The 14294-nt window shown below is 36.7% G+C and overlaps 1 protein-coding gene across 4 annotated transcripts; it reads right to left on the bottom strand.

Moving 5' to 3' along the window:
* Window positions 1-1272: 1272 nt before the first annotated feature.
* LOC124164516 (zinc finger protein 385B-like) lies at window positions 1273-14231 on the bottom strand. 4 transcript variants are annotated; one of them, XM_046541865.1, is made up of 9 exons: window positions 14114-14231; window positions 13705-13820; window positions 13447-13628; window positions 12810-12915; window positions 9905-10172; window positions 8409-8498; window positions 6291-6429; window positions 4249-4424; window positions 1273-2004 (listed from the first exon to the last, which is right to left on the bottom strand). In XM_046541865.1, exons 2-9 carry the CDS (start codon window positions 13794-13796, stop codon window positions 1699-1701), a joined length of 1359 nt encoding a protein of 452 aa, XP_046397821.1. In that variant the 5' UTR covers window positions 13797-13820; window positions 14114-14231; the 3' UTR covers window positions 1273-1698. The 4 variants fall into 4 exon arrangements, with proteins under 4 accessions (XP_046397821.1, XP_046397820.1, XP_046397819.1 ...); XM_046541864.1 differs by lacking the exon at window positions 14114-14231 and adding an exon at window positions 13904-14067; XM_046541863.1 differs by lacking the exon at window positions 14114-14231 and having other exon boundaries at window positions 13705-13892.
* Between the last annotated feature and the right edge of the window lie 63 nt (window positions 14232-14294).

Here is a 14294-nt window from a genome sequence, read left to right as displayed (position 1 = left end):
CTTATAATACCTTACTGTCCACGAAAAATTTCAATTCTCGAGTTAATAGTGTTATGTCTTGGTACCTGCATCATGCAGCATTTGCCTCATTGGCAACTTATTCCCAAAACAACTGCATGGCCTGGTGTGTGAAAGTTTAGGCTCCAACATCGCTAAGTTGTTGGAGGCATAGTTGTGATGTACTTCCCTGAATGGGTGATCAAACCTCTGCATATCACACAGCTGCAAATTCTGGGTTCTTGGAGACTGGTATTTAATACTCCTTAAATTTACTCAGCACTAGAAGGCAAAATGCATTTTTAATTATTGTGTAGCACTTATGATTATCTAGAGCTCGATTTTCAGTCATCATTCACTAACTTATGAAACCCAGACCAATAGAGATGACTGGTGCTCCTATTGTTTCTATTAACAAGAATATTGCTTATAATTTCTCCATGTTTCCGGTGCAACCGCGTGGGTTTGTTGGTGATGACGACAAACCCACGCGGTTGCACTGGAAACATGGAGAAATTGGGACCTGAACACCGCGGAAACCTATGTAGTCAATATTGCTTATAGCTAGAGGTTTGTGAAAGTGGTTTTACTTTTTGCTAAAATTCGTTTTAAAACCATGTGATTTCGGTGTTATAGAAAATCTTGGCGGTGTTATTATAATGCTACAATCTTCCCACGTTTATAGGCGTTTATTATTTTATGGTACACATTTCATGAATACTTATACTTTTAATTAGCATTTTACATAACATTTAACACAATTTCGATTGTACCAAATTTCTGATAAAACTAAATGAAGGAAATGGTTCAAGGTATATGAATGGTTCAAGTATGTAGTCTTGGCGAATACAATCAGCAAACGTCAAATCCCCACTATGTATCTTATATGTGGACATGTACTTCGAGAGCCATTCCAGAATTTTTGGATTGCCAGTTTCTCTACACTGAATAAAGCCTTTAAAAATGCTTCAGTAGTAGCAACAACAACCTCCTCCTTAGCTTTCTTTGACTGTGTATTCAAATGATAGCTGTCGTTTTGCGGGTCCCCTTTCTTTCGCATGCTTATGTGTATCGCTACTGATGTGCTTTAACAACGTGTGACAACTTTCAAATTCATGTGGTTTTTTGATAATATAAAGTACTCAAACTCAGGGTCATGTTCTTTCTGCTCTAGCAGTAAGTTATGTGCCAATTTCTTAATGTTCAATCAATAAATCAGTTATTCTGTCAGGATCAGTGATTGTTAGTGGTACTCTTAATAACATTATTCTAAGGTAAAGCATTAAACTCTCTTTATTCATTCATTCATAGTCAATCTCATTTAACCTAATTTTTGGTTAAATATTTCATGCATGTATTTAACCTTACAAACAGTGATTATTACCATTTATCTAAGTGGCAATAAAAAAACATCATAAACTGAAAACAACCATTTGAAATGATAGGTAAACCTTTGATTATACCCTCCTAGGAGTTAATGACAAACATGAATTGTACACAAAAATAATGATGGCTGAGTCTTCTCAGCATCAGAACAGAATAAAGCAGTATCTTATCAACACCAATACATAACGTTAACCACACATCTCAAGTTTTATGTCATTTGAACCTGATTAACAATACTGCTTAACAAATTGAACTGTAGACCCAGAACAGCTAAAAATCAAGAATCATATAAAATCACATTAACTCGATAACACTTTAAATTACATATCGATGATTGGTATAGTAGTCCTGTAAAGTTGATGGAAACGTCCTCTGTGAAACTAAACTAGTTGAGTTTCCCCGAATCATATACCGTAAGGGAGGATTGTTGGCCATGTTCAAACGATGAATCTTTTGCTGCTGTGCGAGCCAATAGGATATGCCCTGTTGTTTGGGTGTTTTCTTTTGGTAAAATGGTGTAACGCTGAATCGTCCATCGTTTTCTTTTTCATACTGATGTGATCTTGGGGTGCACCTTTGGCCTCTCATTGTGCTTTCTTTATGCTTCTTCGAATTCATGTGCTGTATATTAGGGAAGCTGATCCATTAGTCATATCTAATATAAAATTTTACTTGCTGCATTTTGAGCAAGAACAATTTTCATTCTTGTTGCAATGATGAGACGAATGAATTATCTGCTGATTACAATTGCTCTCCAGTCACAACAATCACTACAGTGTAATCACTACAGTGGGATATATATTAGTAAATAACCTGTTGTGTAAGAAAATAATATTACATTCCTGGGGAAAGACTCTAAATTGTTTTGATAGTGCTGTTTTTGTCTCTCAAAGTTAACTGTTTCAAACACCTATGGGTGGATGTTTTCAAAACAATGGGAAAGAGGAGCCAAACTCCAGCTATTTGATTATTGGATCCTGGCTGACTAAAAGATAACTTATAATCAATTGGAAGTGAGTCGATTGGAATTAAAATTTTCTTGATGATCAAGCATATTTTTGGATACTTCTAGCCTAGTTGCTACAATTTGCGGAGTTGTTCGCTTGATGCATGCATTTTGCCCAATGAAATAGCATCAGAAGAGGGTGAAGTTCTCTCATGAAAAAATTTCTTTGGTTGCAATGGGAGATTTTTTCATTGGGATGCTAGATATCATATAAGATCAATGTGACAGCCGTAGAGCTACCCAGTGATGTTCTTTTGGGTAAACCTGCATTACTATTTGAAAATATGTATCAGCAGTTTCATCTCTGCTGCTGGAGACTTCCTTTGTGTAATGACATTTTTCTTTCCTGCTATTCTCTTTTTATCTTGCTATCTTTAATTTGTCATATGTGGGTCACGGCATGTGAATAAGAGACCGGCAGAATAATACAGACAAGAGTGAAGAATAGGGGGCTGCCATTTGACTGGGAGACTGAAAGTCAGCCATTGCAAACTCGCCGTCTAAGGCCACTACAGCAATGTAGCTGATACACAGGTCTTGGTGATAGGAACATTTTAGGAGGAGAACATTTTCTGATGCCCTCAAAATAATGACTCTTCAAAATAACTTTAGCATGCTTCCTGTAGAGCTTAATCTCCCTTATCAGACTCAGTCTTTGGTGGAACCCACCAGTGGGTCAGTCACATGCATTCTTCAATCTTCGTGGTGTGACCCTCCGGTGGGTCACATGTAGTTTGGCCCCTGCCCAGAAGTGGCAAGGAATTTGGGAGCCTCCTGACAATGGGGTAAGGTAGAGGGGAAGTAGAGGAACATGGGGCAGCCACTGTTAGGGCCCACTGCATTTAGGGACAGTGCCATACCCTGTAGCCCACAGCCTGGACTCAGCACCTCTTAATTCCTGGGCTTTCACAACCTGGGTGTTAGATTGTGGCTAGTGTCACCTTTGTAGTGCTGATCCATTTTTTCAAGTTGTCAAAACTTCATTCTGCAGTGAGGTCATGTAACACATGTAATGTATGCATTTCATACAAAATTGCACACAGATAGGTTTTCTCTCATCATAATTGTTGGGTCAAGTTGTGGATGGTCACCCATTTTGCATGGCTCACCCAGTCTAACAAGAGTTTAAGTTTCTGGTCACACCGCAAAGGTTAGTAGAGAGAGACTAATAAAATACTAAAGGTTAGTAGAGATCATGCGTAGTAGAGAGACACCAAGTTTTATGTCTCTAAATTTGACATTTTTCAGGAAGGAAGTTGGGTGGGACCCTCTGGTGGGTTGACACATGTTGAAATAGGCCAAGTTCAATAAGAATTGCAAGATAAAAAATGTCATTACCCTGAGGAAGTCTCAAGCAGTGGAGGTGAAACTGTCCGAGTATATTTTTAATCTGTGACCAGGATTTATCCTTAAGGACGACATGGACCACGAAAGTCTCATTATTCACTTTAACTGGTTATAATCATTGAGTGCCAGAATCTAGGGACCAAACAATTGAAAGGGATTGGGATTTTGACAAGAATGGTGTGGAAAATGCATTCTTCGTTTCATTCTATGTTCACCAATCCAATGGAACTTCAGATTATACAGTATCACATTGTTAAGAATTTGTTGTTTACTAAGGTGGAATTGTTAAAAAGTTATTGAGGAAAAAAATGGTAGAGAACTTTAAACTATTTATGTGACATTCTGGGTACTTTTAGCACCTACTAATGCACATTAGCAAAGAAAGTAGCACCTCTCATGTCAGAACAACTGTGACACATACATGTTATTTTCTTATGGTTAGCTAATGTTGAATGAAGCTAGTCCTTAGTGTAAGAACTGTAATAAATGCCATGAGGGAATTATATGCTCACCTGCTGAAGTTGTATCTCTGAGTTGAGATAGACCTTGCAAAGTCTACACATATACTTAAATCCCTCCTTGAATCCATACTGTTTGATCTGACCATCTCTTGCTCTCCCATTGCTGCCAAGCACTTGTGGTAAAGGGCCTATTCCTGGTCCATCACCAGCTCCATTCATATTAACTCCTGTAAATACGTGCATATTCATCAACTTATAGTATTTTGTATTATGTACCAGTACCTTGGTGGAGAGGGAATTATGGACAAATTCCTGAAATATCGTGTGTAATCAGAAGCTTCCAAAAAAATTAAGAATTTTCAAATTTTTTATGTGAATTAGATGTATGTATTTACTAGTGATGGGTCGGTTCGATTCCTAAATCTTCGATTCCTCAATTCTCGACCAAGAACCGGAATCGAAAACGAGTACTTGCCAACGTGAAAAAGATTCCGATTCCAGTAGTACTTGAAACCACAAATTTATTTAAGACCCCGTTTCCAACAGTCGTTTGAATTTTTGCGCCACATAATCGTAATAACAAAACACATATCTTCTGGGGATGTGCAAGTACTCGAAAATTCAATTCGAGTCGAGTAGTTGGTACTCGACTCAAGCGTTTCAAGTAGCATTACGAATGTCGAGTCAAGTAGTTAAGGTTACAGAGCTTTCGAGGCTAGTAGGTCCAGGAAAATGGCTGACCCGTTTTTCACGTGAAATTTGACATAAAGTAGACATTATCTTTCGATTACGAAAAATATAACTCGGAAAATTTGAACCACAATATAAAGTAGAGATTTCTGAAGAGCACTAATTAGAAATCGTGGAAAAAAAAGTTTGCGACGAAGGAAAAAAGAGCGATTTTTCAATCGCGCGTCAAGGCTGAGCTACACGCTGCGGAACTCTGAGGCTCGGTAACTGAGGCCGATTTTTCAAGTTTTTTAAAACATTAGTCTTGAAAATCGTCATTTAAAGAATGGATAATCGTCTTCATTGACTTAAAACACTAAACTGAGGATGTTAAAAAGGATTATGTATAGATCGACTGGACGATGTAGCGCATTACTCGAGTGAAAATACTAAGGATTGGATATTTTTCGGAACCATCCCACGCATAAGAAATATGGCTCGGGTATTGAAGTAAAGTGAAGAGATTAAGTCAGCATGCTTAAGAGAGTTGTTCTTATCATGAAGATTTTGGATGCAGATAATGTCTCAGTGAAGTCAGAAAAAATTGGCAGATGTAGAAGATGCCATGGATGCTAAGTTCAAATTTAGGGCATCTTGGTTAAGCTATATTTCCTCAGTGGAATTTTTATTCAACAGGCGATTTCTTGTCCATGATTTTTGCTTAAAAACTAGTTGGAGATATGGATATAATTTTGTCTTTGCCGCAAGTATAAAATTAAAATTTCTATTTAAAAAAACTAATTTGCATTTGTTGAATTCAGGTTCCTGTTTTCATGGGAAGAAAACAACATTGTCTCATTTCATCTCTGTCAGTAACCCCTAGGTATAGTGGCATCACCCACTTACATCAAATCATCTTTGTACTACAATGCTGCATTTGGTCTAGTGGTAGACCTTAGTTGAATAGTTTGCTCGCACTAGTTGCACATTATTGGGGAAGTGCTGAAAACTTATAATGTATATATGTTTCATGATTTAGCATGTATTGAACTCCATTTAAAAATACACGTCATGTTGCATTAATTCACAAAAAATCTCAAGTTCGTTATTTCTGTATGTTTAGCTAAATTCAGAGTTAATCTCTACTTATGAAAATGCTCCTTTCTTTATCTCATTATTGATTCAGAAGCAGAGACTAGTTTAGCATTATGTAATCATTCTATAATCAAAGGCATCTTGGATACACTAGGTAACATAACTATTGCTGAATGTCCATCTCCATCAAACATTGTAGCTTTATCACATTTTTATAGTGATACTTTATCAATATATGTAATTTAAATAGTGATGTGCCATAGCCAAGGATAATGTTAAGATTTTCTTGCTGAACAAACCTGCTTCTCTTTCATGTCTACAACACCTACCTCTGTAATGCATTTGCATGTGTTGAGATGAATTGACCACTGCATCACACTCCTCACATTTGAGGAATTTGGAGGTGTCACCTTTTATAATGCAGTGACTTTTAGTGTCCAGCTCACGAAGTATTTCCAAAGATTTGACCTATGGATATAAGGTGGTTCTGTCATAAAATACATGGGATGTTCGATTCAGATTTGATAATTTGTGATTCCACAGGTATATGTACTCCCCATCATGTTATTTTTTTGTTTAAGTTCTGAGGATCCAATATTGGTCCAAAAATAATTAACTTGGTTTCAAAATTAGAAGGTCCCTTTTAAGTGTACTGTAGCTATCAGGGAACTGAAAGATTTAGGATATGTGTATATTTTACAGTACCATGGAAAATATTGTATACATTCTGGGGACTCAAGCAAAATGGCAGTACATAGAAAATTATTCAATAGCAGATTGTTTTACAACTAGTTCTGTAGCCAGAAATTTGCTTCAGGTGGAGCTTGGGTGTTGTTCAGGTTGCCTATGTAGATATTTTGTTGTCAATTTGCATGCATCGGACTTTAATTTTAAACCAACTACACATCATTTACATGAGGCTAAAACGATACCTCCACTGCAAAGTACTCAACAATTGCCTACCGAATCCAATCCGCTCATCTAGTAGCCCAACAATAAGAATCTGCTCAGCTGGCAGTGTCTGGAGCATGACCGCTCATCTCCTATTCTCGAAGCTCGGAGGTGAGCGTTTATGCTCCAGACACTGCTAGCTGAGCGGATTCGTATTGTTGGGCTACTAGATGAGCAGATTTGATTTTTTGGCGATTGTTGAGCGTTTTTGCAGTGGAGGTATTGAAAAGTTAAATTAATCATTGGTTAAGTCAGGCATCGTGAAATGAAACTGGATTGGTGTTAACTGACAATGAGATCAATTGCACTATAGGGATGGAAGGGTGGAGAGTAACCCATCATTGGTATTAGGCTGCTCTTAGCTAAGCCGCCAAAGGTACAATGACTTTATGTCCTATCTGTTGGAAGGTATGCAGTACTTAAAAAGTCCCCTAAAAATCACTCGAGCAATGATCAACAGTGTCAGAAAACTCTGCCACCACTGGGATTTGAACCCGGGCCAATGGGGTGGGCTCCATCACTTAAGCCACCACATCAACTCAAACCTCATGAAACATATCTAAGTGCATTGAAAAATGCACTTAGATATGTTTCATGTCTAAGGATGGGTGTTCCTGCGATAGAAGTATCTTAAGCATATGTATCACAGGTATTTGCTACAAGGGAAAAAAACCTTGGGAGAGGGAGGAGGGATTTGAAGCCCCCAAAGACCTCCCCTGGCCAAGTACCTACCTAATTTAAGTACATATGTAGATATACCAGGACTAGCCTTGGTGATAACTTTACGGAGTTACTCTGTAAAGTTATAACTGTGGCTAGTCCTGGTATACTTAAATTAGTCAAGAGTGAGCACCTCTATGTGCTCTAAGTTTGGGCTTTGCTCTCTGCCTGTGGTGCTGTGGGCACAATTTGGACTGCTTGTCACATCATATGCTGAGCAGTCTATACCAACTTGTCTGGTATAGTCCACAAATTTCCACAGAGGAGAATGACGCTTTAGTAGCTTATCTGGCTGAAGCACTCGATCCGAAATCCAGGTTCGAATCCCAGTCACGGCGAATGATTTTTTGTCTGTGGATTTTTCGCGTTAACCCGTCAGCGCCCAAAGTTTTTTTAAATTCACACATATTTCACTTTTAAAAAATATGATACATATGAACTTAACACAAAGAACACAATTCAAACTGACTGAATAATAGAGGAAACCTTCTACTAAGTATGTGCACCAAAATGTACGCTAAAATTCACATATTAAATGCATTGCGGGAGTATTGGCTCAGCACTGCACTGGGTGCCATATGGCACGCGTGGGTGTTGACGGGTTAAGTACCTACCTGTTTAGATCTTAAGTTCAATATAAACTTTGAATATGCTCAGAAAGAGTATTGTATCTAATAAGGTCACTTTCATTAGCTATCAATGATAAAGGGTTGCAGTTATGAAAATATGAAGTGATTTTTTTTCACAAATAATGGAAGTTAGTATCATTATTTTACCTTTTTGGCATGCTTAGATCCAGTTAAATGGCTTTGTAAGACTACTTGGCCAGAAAATTCCAAGTTGCATATGCTGCATCTTGCCACAACCTACATGAAAGTAAATTGTCTATGAGTATAATGCTGTTTGAGAGATTCATTCGAAAAGTGTGTTGTTAGTTATGGCAGCAAATAAATTTAACAAGCAGCTGATCAATGTCATATTTTTTATAAGTAAGTCTATAAATTAATACCACATGGCAGTTTTCATGTGATTAAGTTTTCTATGTACTTTATATTTCAAGTAAAAATTTTTGAATGAAATTTTGAGGTTTCGATGAGATTGCAATTAATTTTTTTTTTTCAATTTTAATTTTGAAATTGAATCATGATATGAATCTTTTGAGAGTAGGCAAAATATTAAAATATTAATTTACGCCTTTATTCATTTACTATGATTATTTATGTAATAAATTTAAAATATATACTGGGAATCCCTTAAAAAAAATTAATTCAAGAGTGTCATTGGCAATTTCTTTTGAAGAAAATTTGTCTGGTGTAGAATGAAACATTCATGCAGTCTTCAATTTTCACCACTCCCAACACCCCTTGGAAAGAAATGGTACACCAGACCACTGTTGTTCTGGTTTGAATAGGTATAACAAAATGCTTGAAAATTGCATGAAGTTAGGAAGGTGAAGCTAATGGATCTTGAATCTCGTTGCCTGGAGGCCTATCACTATGTATCGAAACTGATAGTATTGCTTCTGAGCCTGGCATTGTAGAGAGTTCATCTCTAGGGCACAATCCTGATTTTTGCCAAGACAACCAATTCCTCAAACTTTGACTTGTGGTTTTGATCCCAAATAATGGATCATAAGTTCGTAAATCAACGGTAGCAAAGTTTTTACGCCCAATGCCACAAAAATACCACCTACTAATGAAAGCAATGAAATGAATCCTGCATAAAGTTTTCACCTAAATATTGCTCTCATTGGTGAGTTAATTAATGTCTGAATCAAACTAATGGCTTTCCAACATTGATTAAGTTATGGTAGTGGATTTTCCTTGTGTTCCATATTTGCAACACCTCATAATAAACAGTTGGGAAGAGATAAATAGTTTTTCATTCATGTATTATTTTTACATTTATTCATACAAAAAATATGGCAATATGTAAAACTCTTATTCTTAAGAAGGTCTTAAAAATAAGTTTTTTAAGCATTTTAGAACTCATATGATCAACATTAGAACCCTGATAACTCAAATCTCGATATCTGGACACTCCGGGGAAAATCGACAAGCCTGACACATATTTTCCTCACACCCATAACAAATTTTTGAGTGGGCTCAGGCCCCTTTGGGTCCCATGGAAACGGCGCCACTGTGCACAATGCATTTTGATGGAACTTCCTTAAATTTGTTGGGAAAGGGGCAATAATTCCTACATTATTTTCTTGGAAGGCACTAGAAAACATTAGCACTACACACTAAGCTATTTCTAATGTAATGGCCACCTTCTTTGGTGACTTCCTGGATGGTGGGCTTCCCATTTCATTGTTTACAATAGCATCGTTTAGTGAGTCTGCAAATGTCTCTGCAAGTTCCTGCAGCACAGTCTTCCTTCCATTTTCTTTTCCCATAAGGTCAGTGTCATTGTCTTGATTTGAATTTGACTCTACCATTGCCATGGGTGTAGTTTTTGGAGTAGAGGTTGCTGTTTGAGTTCTCATGGCGTAGGTACTTTGGTTTAGGCGGCAAGTAGGAGAAAATTCTGACGAATCCCTGTAATTATCACTTATCTGAGAATTAATCACAGTATATTAAATAAACTTGCTCATTTTTGTTCGTGGAATTAGAAATAAAATATTCAATGGAAACCATGTATTCATGCACTATTTTTATGTGAAAATCTAAAAATGTCCATGATAATGTCAATGCATTTCTTCAATAACCAGAAAATGTTCTCCTGAGCCAAGAACACACGTGTATTTCTCTATGTTCTTGGCTGAGCCCTGCCTTTGTGAATAATAAAAATTCAATTCTGATATCATATATGTATAATGTCCTTGAGATCAATATTGATAATTGTATGGTGATGAGTTAATCCAATGCTGAAGTAAATAATTATGATTTTTTGAGTAAATTTGTGTATCCTTGAAGTAAATGTGAATAGTGACACATACTTCAATCAGTCATTAATAATATATGTACAGTCCTGGACAAAGAAAATGAACCACCTTCATGAGGCGGAAGGTAGAATTTAATCCAAAACTATGCCTCAAAAGAAGTGACAACTCAGCACCCACTCAACTTGTGCCTTGCTGCATTCCATTAATGCTGTAAACGATTCTTCATGGGATAATGATTGGCTGAGGCAGGACTTGCCCCTGGCATGAGGGAAATATACCTGCTAGTCTTCCTTTCCTGTTTCAGATTCAGCTGTCATAGTTTTGATGGCTCTCATTATCTGTGAAATTACTACATACTATTAATCATTGAAATTGTATCAATACACCGAAGTAATTGCCATTCAATGAAGATAATGATGAAAGCTGCTACATATTCCTAAAATTAACACTTATAGTGGAGGCGGTCATTTGTCTGGAACGTTCCTCCTGGCACGATGGTCTGATGAAGACAATCGTTGAAGGACAAGTGGAAGGGAAAAAGGGCAAGGGACGGCCCCGAATGAGTTATATAGGACAGGTTATAAAGGATGTAAAAGAGAATAAATATGTAGCTATGAAGAGATTAGCGGATAGGAGAGAGAAATGGAGAGCTGAGTCAAACCAATCTTAGGATTGTTGACTAATGATGATGTTCCTCCTCTACAGTCATGGAGGGTTTGATAGCATGCTAATCCTGCAGGATTACAAGGTGGGTGACTGAGGGTCAGACCCAGCAACCATCACAAACAAAAAAAATCGGAGGTAATGGAAGGAAGAAAATTATTCTCACTAGATACATTCAAGCTCTGCTATTTACAGCACCAATAAAAAACTTCCTTTACTTCTTGTGATTCACTGTGACCGAGTAAATTTTAGTTGGATGAAATTTTTAGCTCAACACATACAATAAACCTGGATCTCATAATATTTTGATGGTATCTATTAGAAATACCTTTTCCATCTACAATCTTCCTACCTTGTGAGCATCATACATGTTAGTTTCTTATCAAAGTTGTGCTCTTACATGTAATTTACTCTAAACCACTGTCCAAAATAGGGTGGTTTCCTATTTTTTTTTATTGACTTAATCAAAAGATTATTACTCCTGGAGTATGTGTTTCATTCTTGTAGATTTTTTAATTTTTTTCGTGATTAAATGAAAAGTGAAAATTTTCAAGCACGCGAAAATGCATCCAGCTATGCATGAATGCTGAGAAAAGCCCATGTGATGTCATTCTGGTTCAAGCTGCCGCTGTGTGAGGCCACCTTGGTGCGAGGATATGAGCACCGCTATGATGCAGGCTGCTAGCAAGTAACAGAGTACTCTGCTAGCGGGTAGCGCTTGGCTTAAATAAGGATTAATAATACCCTATCCATCGAAGGAAATTCCGACCATTTGCAATTATAAAATAGGTGATTATAAAGAGATGTTTCGCTGAGCTTTGTGCCTCATGCATGTATTGGTAATCTCTAATGATGTAAAACTCCCATCTACTCGTATAGAATCTAGGCCCCTGTGACGTCACGTGGAGTGGCATCGCATGGCCGCCAATCTGGCCTTTTTCAAATCAGGTTAACATTGACCAAACATTCGTCTAAACTGAGATTTCTAAAACCAAATACATAATTTGTATATAATGAATACACTAATATATGGTGGGTAACGAATCACAATCAATGCCTTTTATTTTATTTGATGAAGGAAACTACCCTATTACTGAATTGCTCTGTTGGTAGATACATCATTACAAGTCTGTGCAATGCAATATTAATGGCTATAGTCATTTTAGGTAGTTTCTGCATAAAAAAGTGCTCATGTTTACTGAATTTTGCCCAAGCCTTCCACGCCAAGTCCTTTTCACTGAGAAAAATTTTGAGCATTTATTCTGAATGATTATCAACCCCTCCAGCATGTTTTTCCTAAGTGAATACATCTAGTTTAAGGTATACACAACCATTATCTGCAAGCCCACCAAAGACAAAGAGTGGTTGTGCAGCATTGTAAAGTTAGGCAAGCTAGGTGGTTCTTTTTTTTTCTCCAGGACTGAACTTGTACAAGGATGTAAGAATTAAAACTTGACCATAGGAATTGGTATGTAATTTCACATGCTAACTTGGAAATGAATGATTAGCGTAATGGTGATAAGCCAACCAGAACCTTATTTTAATATATCATGCCTGTATACCAGCTTCAATTATTCCATTTGGTTGTTATGATGCCAAAATAATGAAGAGAAGAAGGCTCACTCACATATTCTGCGAATTCATATCTTTCAAGCTCATTTCATTGCTCTTCAGTGAAACAATACCGGATGAGTTGACTGGGGATGTTGTATGAATATTTTCTCCCTTTGGCCCTGTAAGGTAGAGGAAATTTAATGATGATTATAAAGTCATGGCCAGGTCTGCACATAATTTTTGTAGTTTTAGTGTGAACAGATGACGATCCACACCCCTTAGAAATCACCTGAGAGGTATTAGAGATTCTCCCTCGATACATTTTAAAATAAGCATAAATACTTCATGAATTAGGGTCAAGACTTAGCGACAAGATATCAGCGTGGAATTATAAATTCTAGCTCTTAGATACTGAATGTGATATTTTTAGAGCTTGAAAAACAATTACATATACATAAAAATTCAGAGTAAAAATGCAAATAAATCCATAAATACAACACAAGTGTAAGCAGCCATTTAGGCTCATGAAATACCTCATCTAACTCTAAACTTTGGAATGAAATCACCAAATTTAACGATATTACAGTTATATTTCTATATTTTTCATTTCACTATTACAGGAATAGGCCTATTTCAGCATACACCAGCATCCAAGTAAGAATGTGACCTCCACCGTTTGTAATAGAATGGTACAAATATGTTTAGCTTACCAAATGACACATCTTTTCCTGATAGCTTTAATCGAGCTAAATGTTTCCTTCCATTGCAGTGATCTCGAGTTTGAGTGCATGAATTTAGAATCACGTCACACACAGTACAATGGTGCAATTTGCGATGAATAAGAGCTGTACTAGCTGGCATCACAGCATATGTATCACTACACATGTTCAACCTATTTTACATGGACATAATCAGTACCTATGTTATTAAACAAACACTGAAGAGTTATTGCATTGCTATTCTTATACCTCTCCCTTGTATACCTCTCCATTGATTTTTTCATGGATTCCAAATCTTCTTTGCTAACTGGAAATTCTCGCAATTTCCAGTTAGATTCCATAATATGGCTAATATGTTTGATTCCCTGAAATAAAGTAAATTGTAGATGTGTTATTTACCATGGCTTTTTCATATCCAATTATTTACTCTTATAATGTCAACAGTCACCTATGGTTACAAGATATCACACCCAAACATATGTTGGTATTTTGGAACGCAAGAAATTGCTATTTTCGGTTGTAAAGATTACTCACGAAATTAAGATGCCACACATGCTATTTTGATTGAACTAATTGAGAGCAAAATTTAACTTAAAACTAATTAAGTTATTCATAAAATTTAGATTCAAGAAGGGCATTTTACAAAATATTAAATAACCGCAAATACTGATGTTGAAACAGCGTAATATTATCTCCGCATTTGTCTTGAGGAACAACACAACTAGTTTTCATTGAAGCCACACCCCGCCACTGAATTAAAACAGTTTTCGTTTTCGGCTGTAAAGATGGCAGCACTATTTGAAAAGACTTTCGGAAACGGGCGCTTTTAATTCGCTTTT

Source organism: Ischnura elegans, chromosome 8, assembly GCF_921293095.1.
Source record: "Ischnura elegans chromosome 8, ioIscEleg1.1, whole genome shotgun sequence".
NCBI classification, from domain to species: domain Eukaryota; kingdom Metazoa; phylum Arthropoda; class Insecta; order Odonata; family Coenagrionidae; genus Ischnura; species Ischnura elegans.
Note: the sequence above shows the minus strand (reverse complement) of the source record. Positions and strands in the feature narration are given on the sequence as shown.

Bases quoted from the DNA above. Each gene is read 5' to 3' on its own strand.
- LOC124164516 (XM_046541865.1), bottom strand. From the start codon at position 13,796: ATGGAATCTAACTGGAAATTGCGAGAATTTCCAGTTAGCAAAGAAGAT. The intron at 13,629-13,704 runs GTATAAGAATAG...CATGTAAAATAG, and splicing joins GAGAGGTATACAAGGGAGAG to GTTGAACATGTGTAGTGATA. The intron at 6,430-8,408 runs GTAAAATAATGA...TTATATCCATAG, and splicing joins GATCTAAGCATGCCAAAAAG to GTCAAATCTTTGGAAATACT.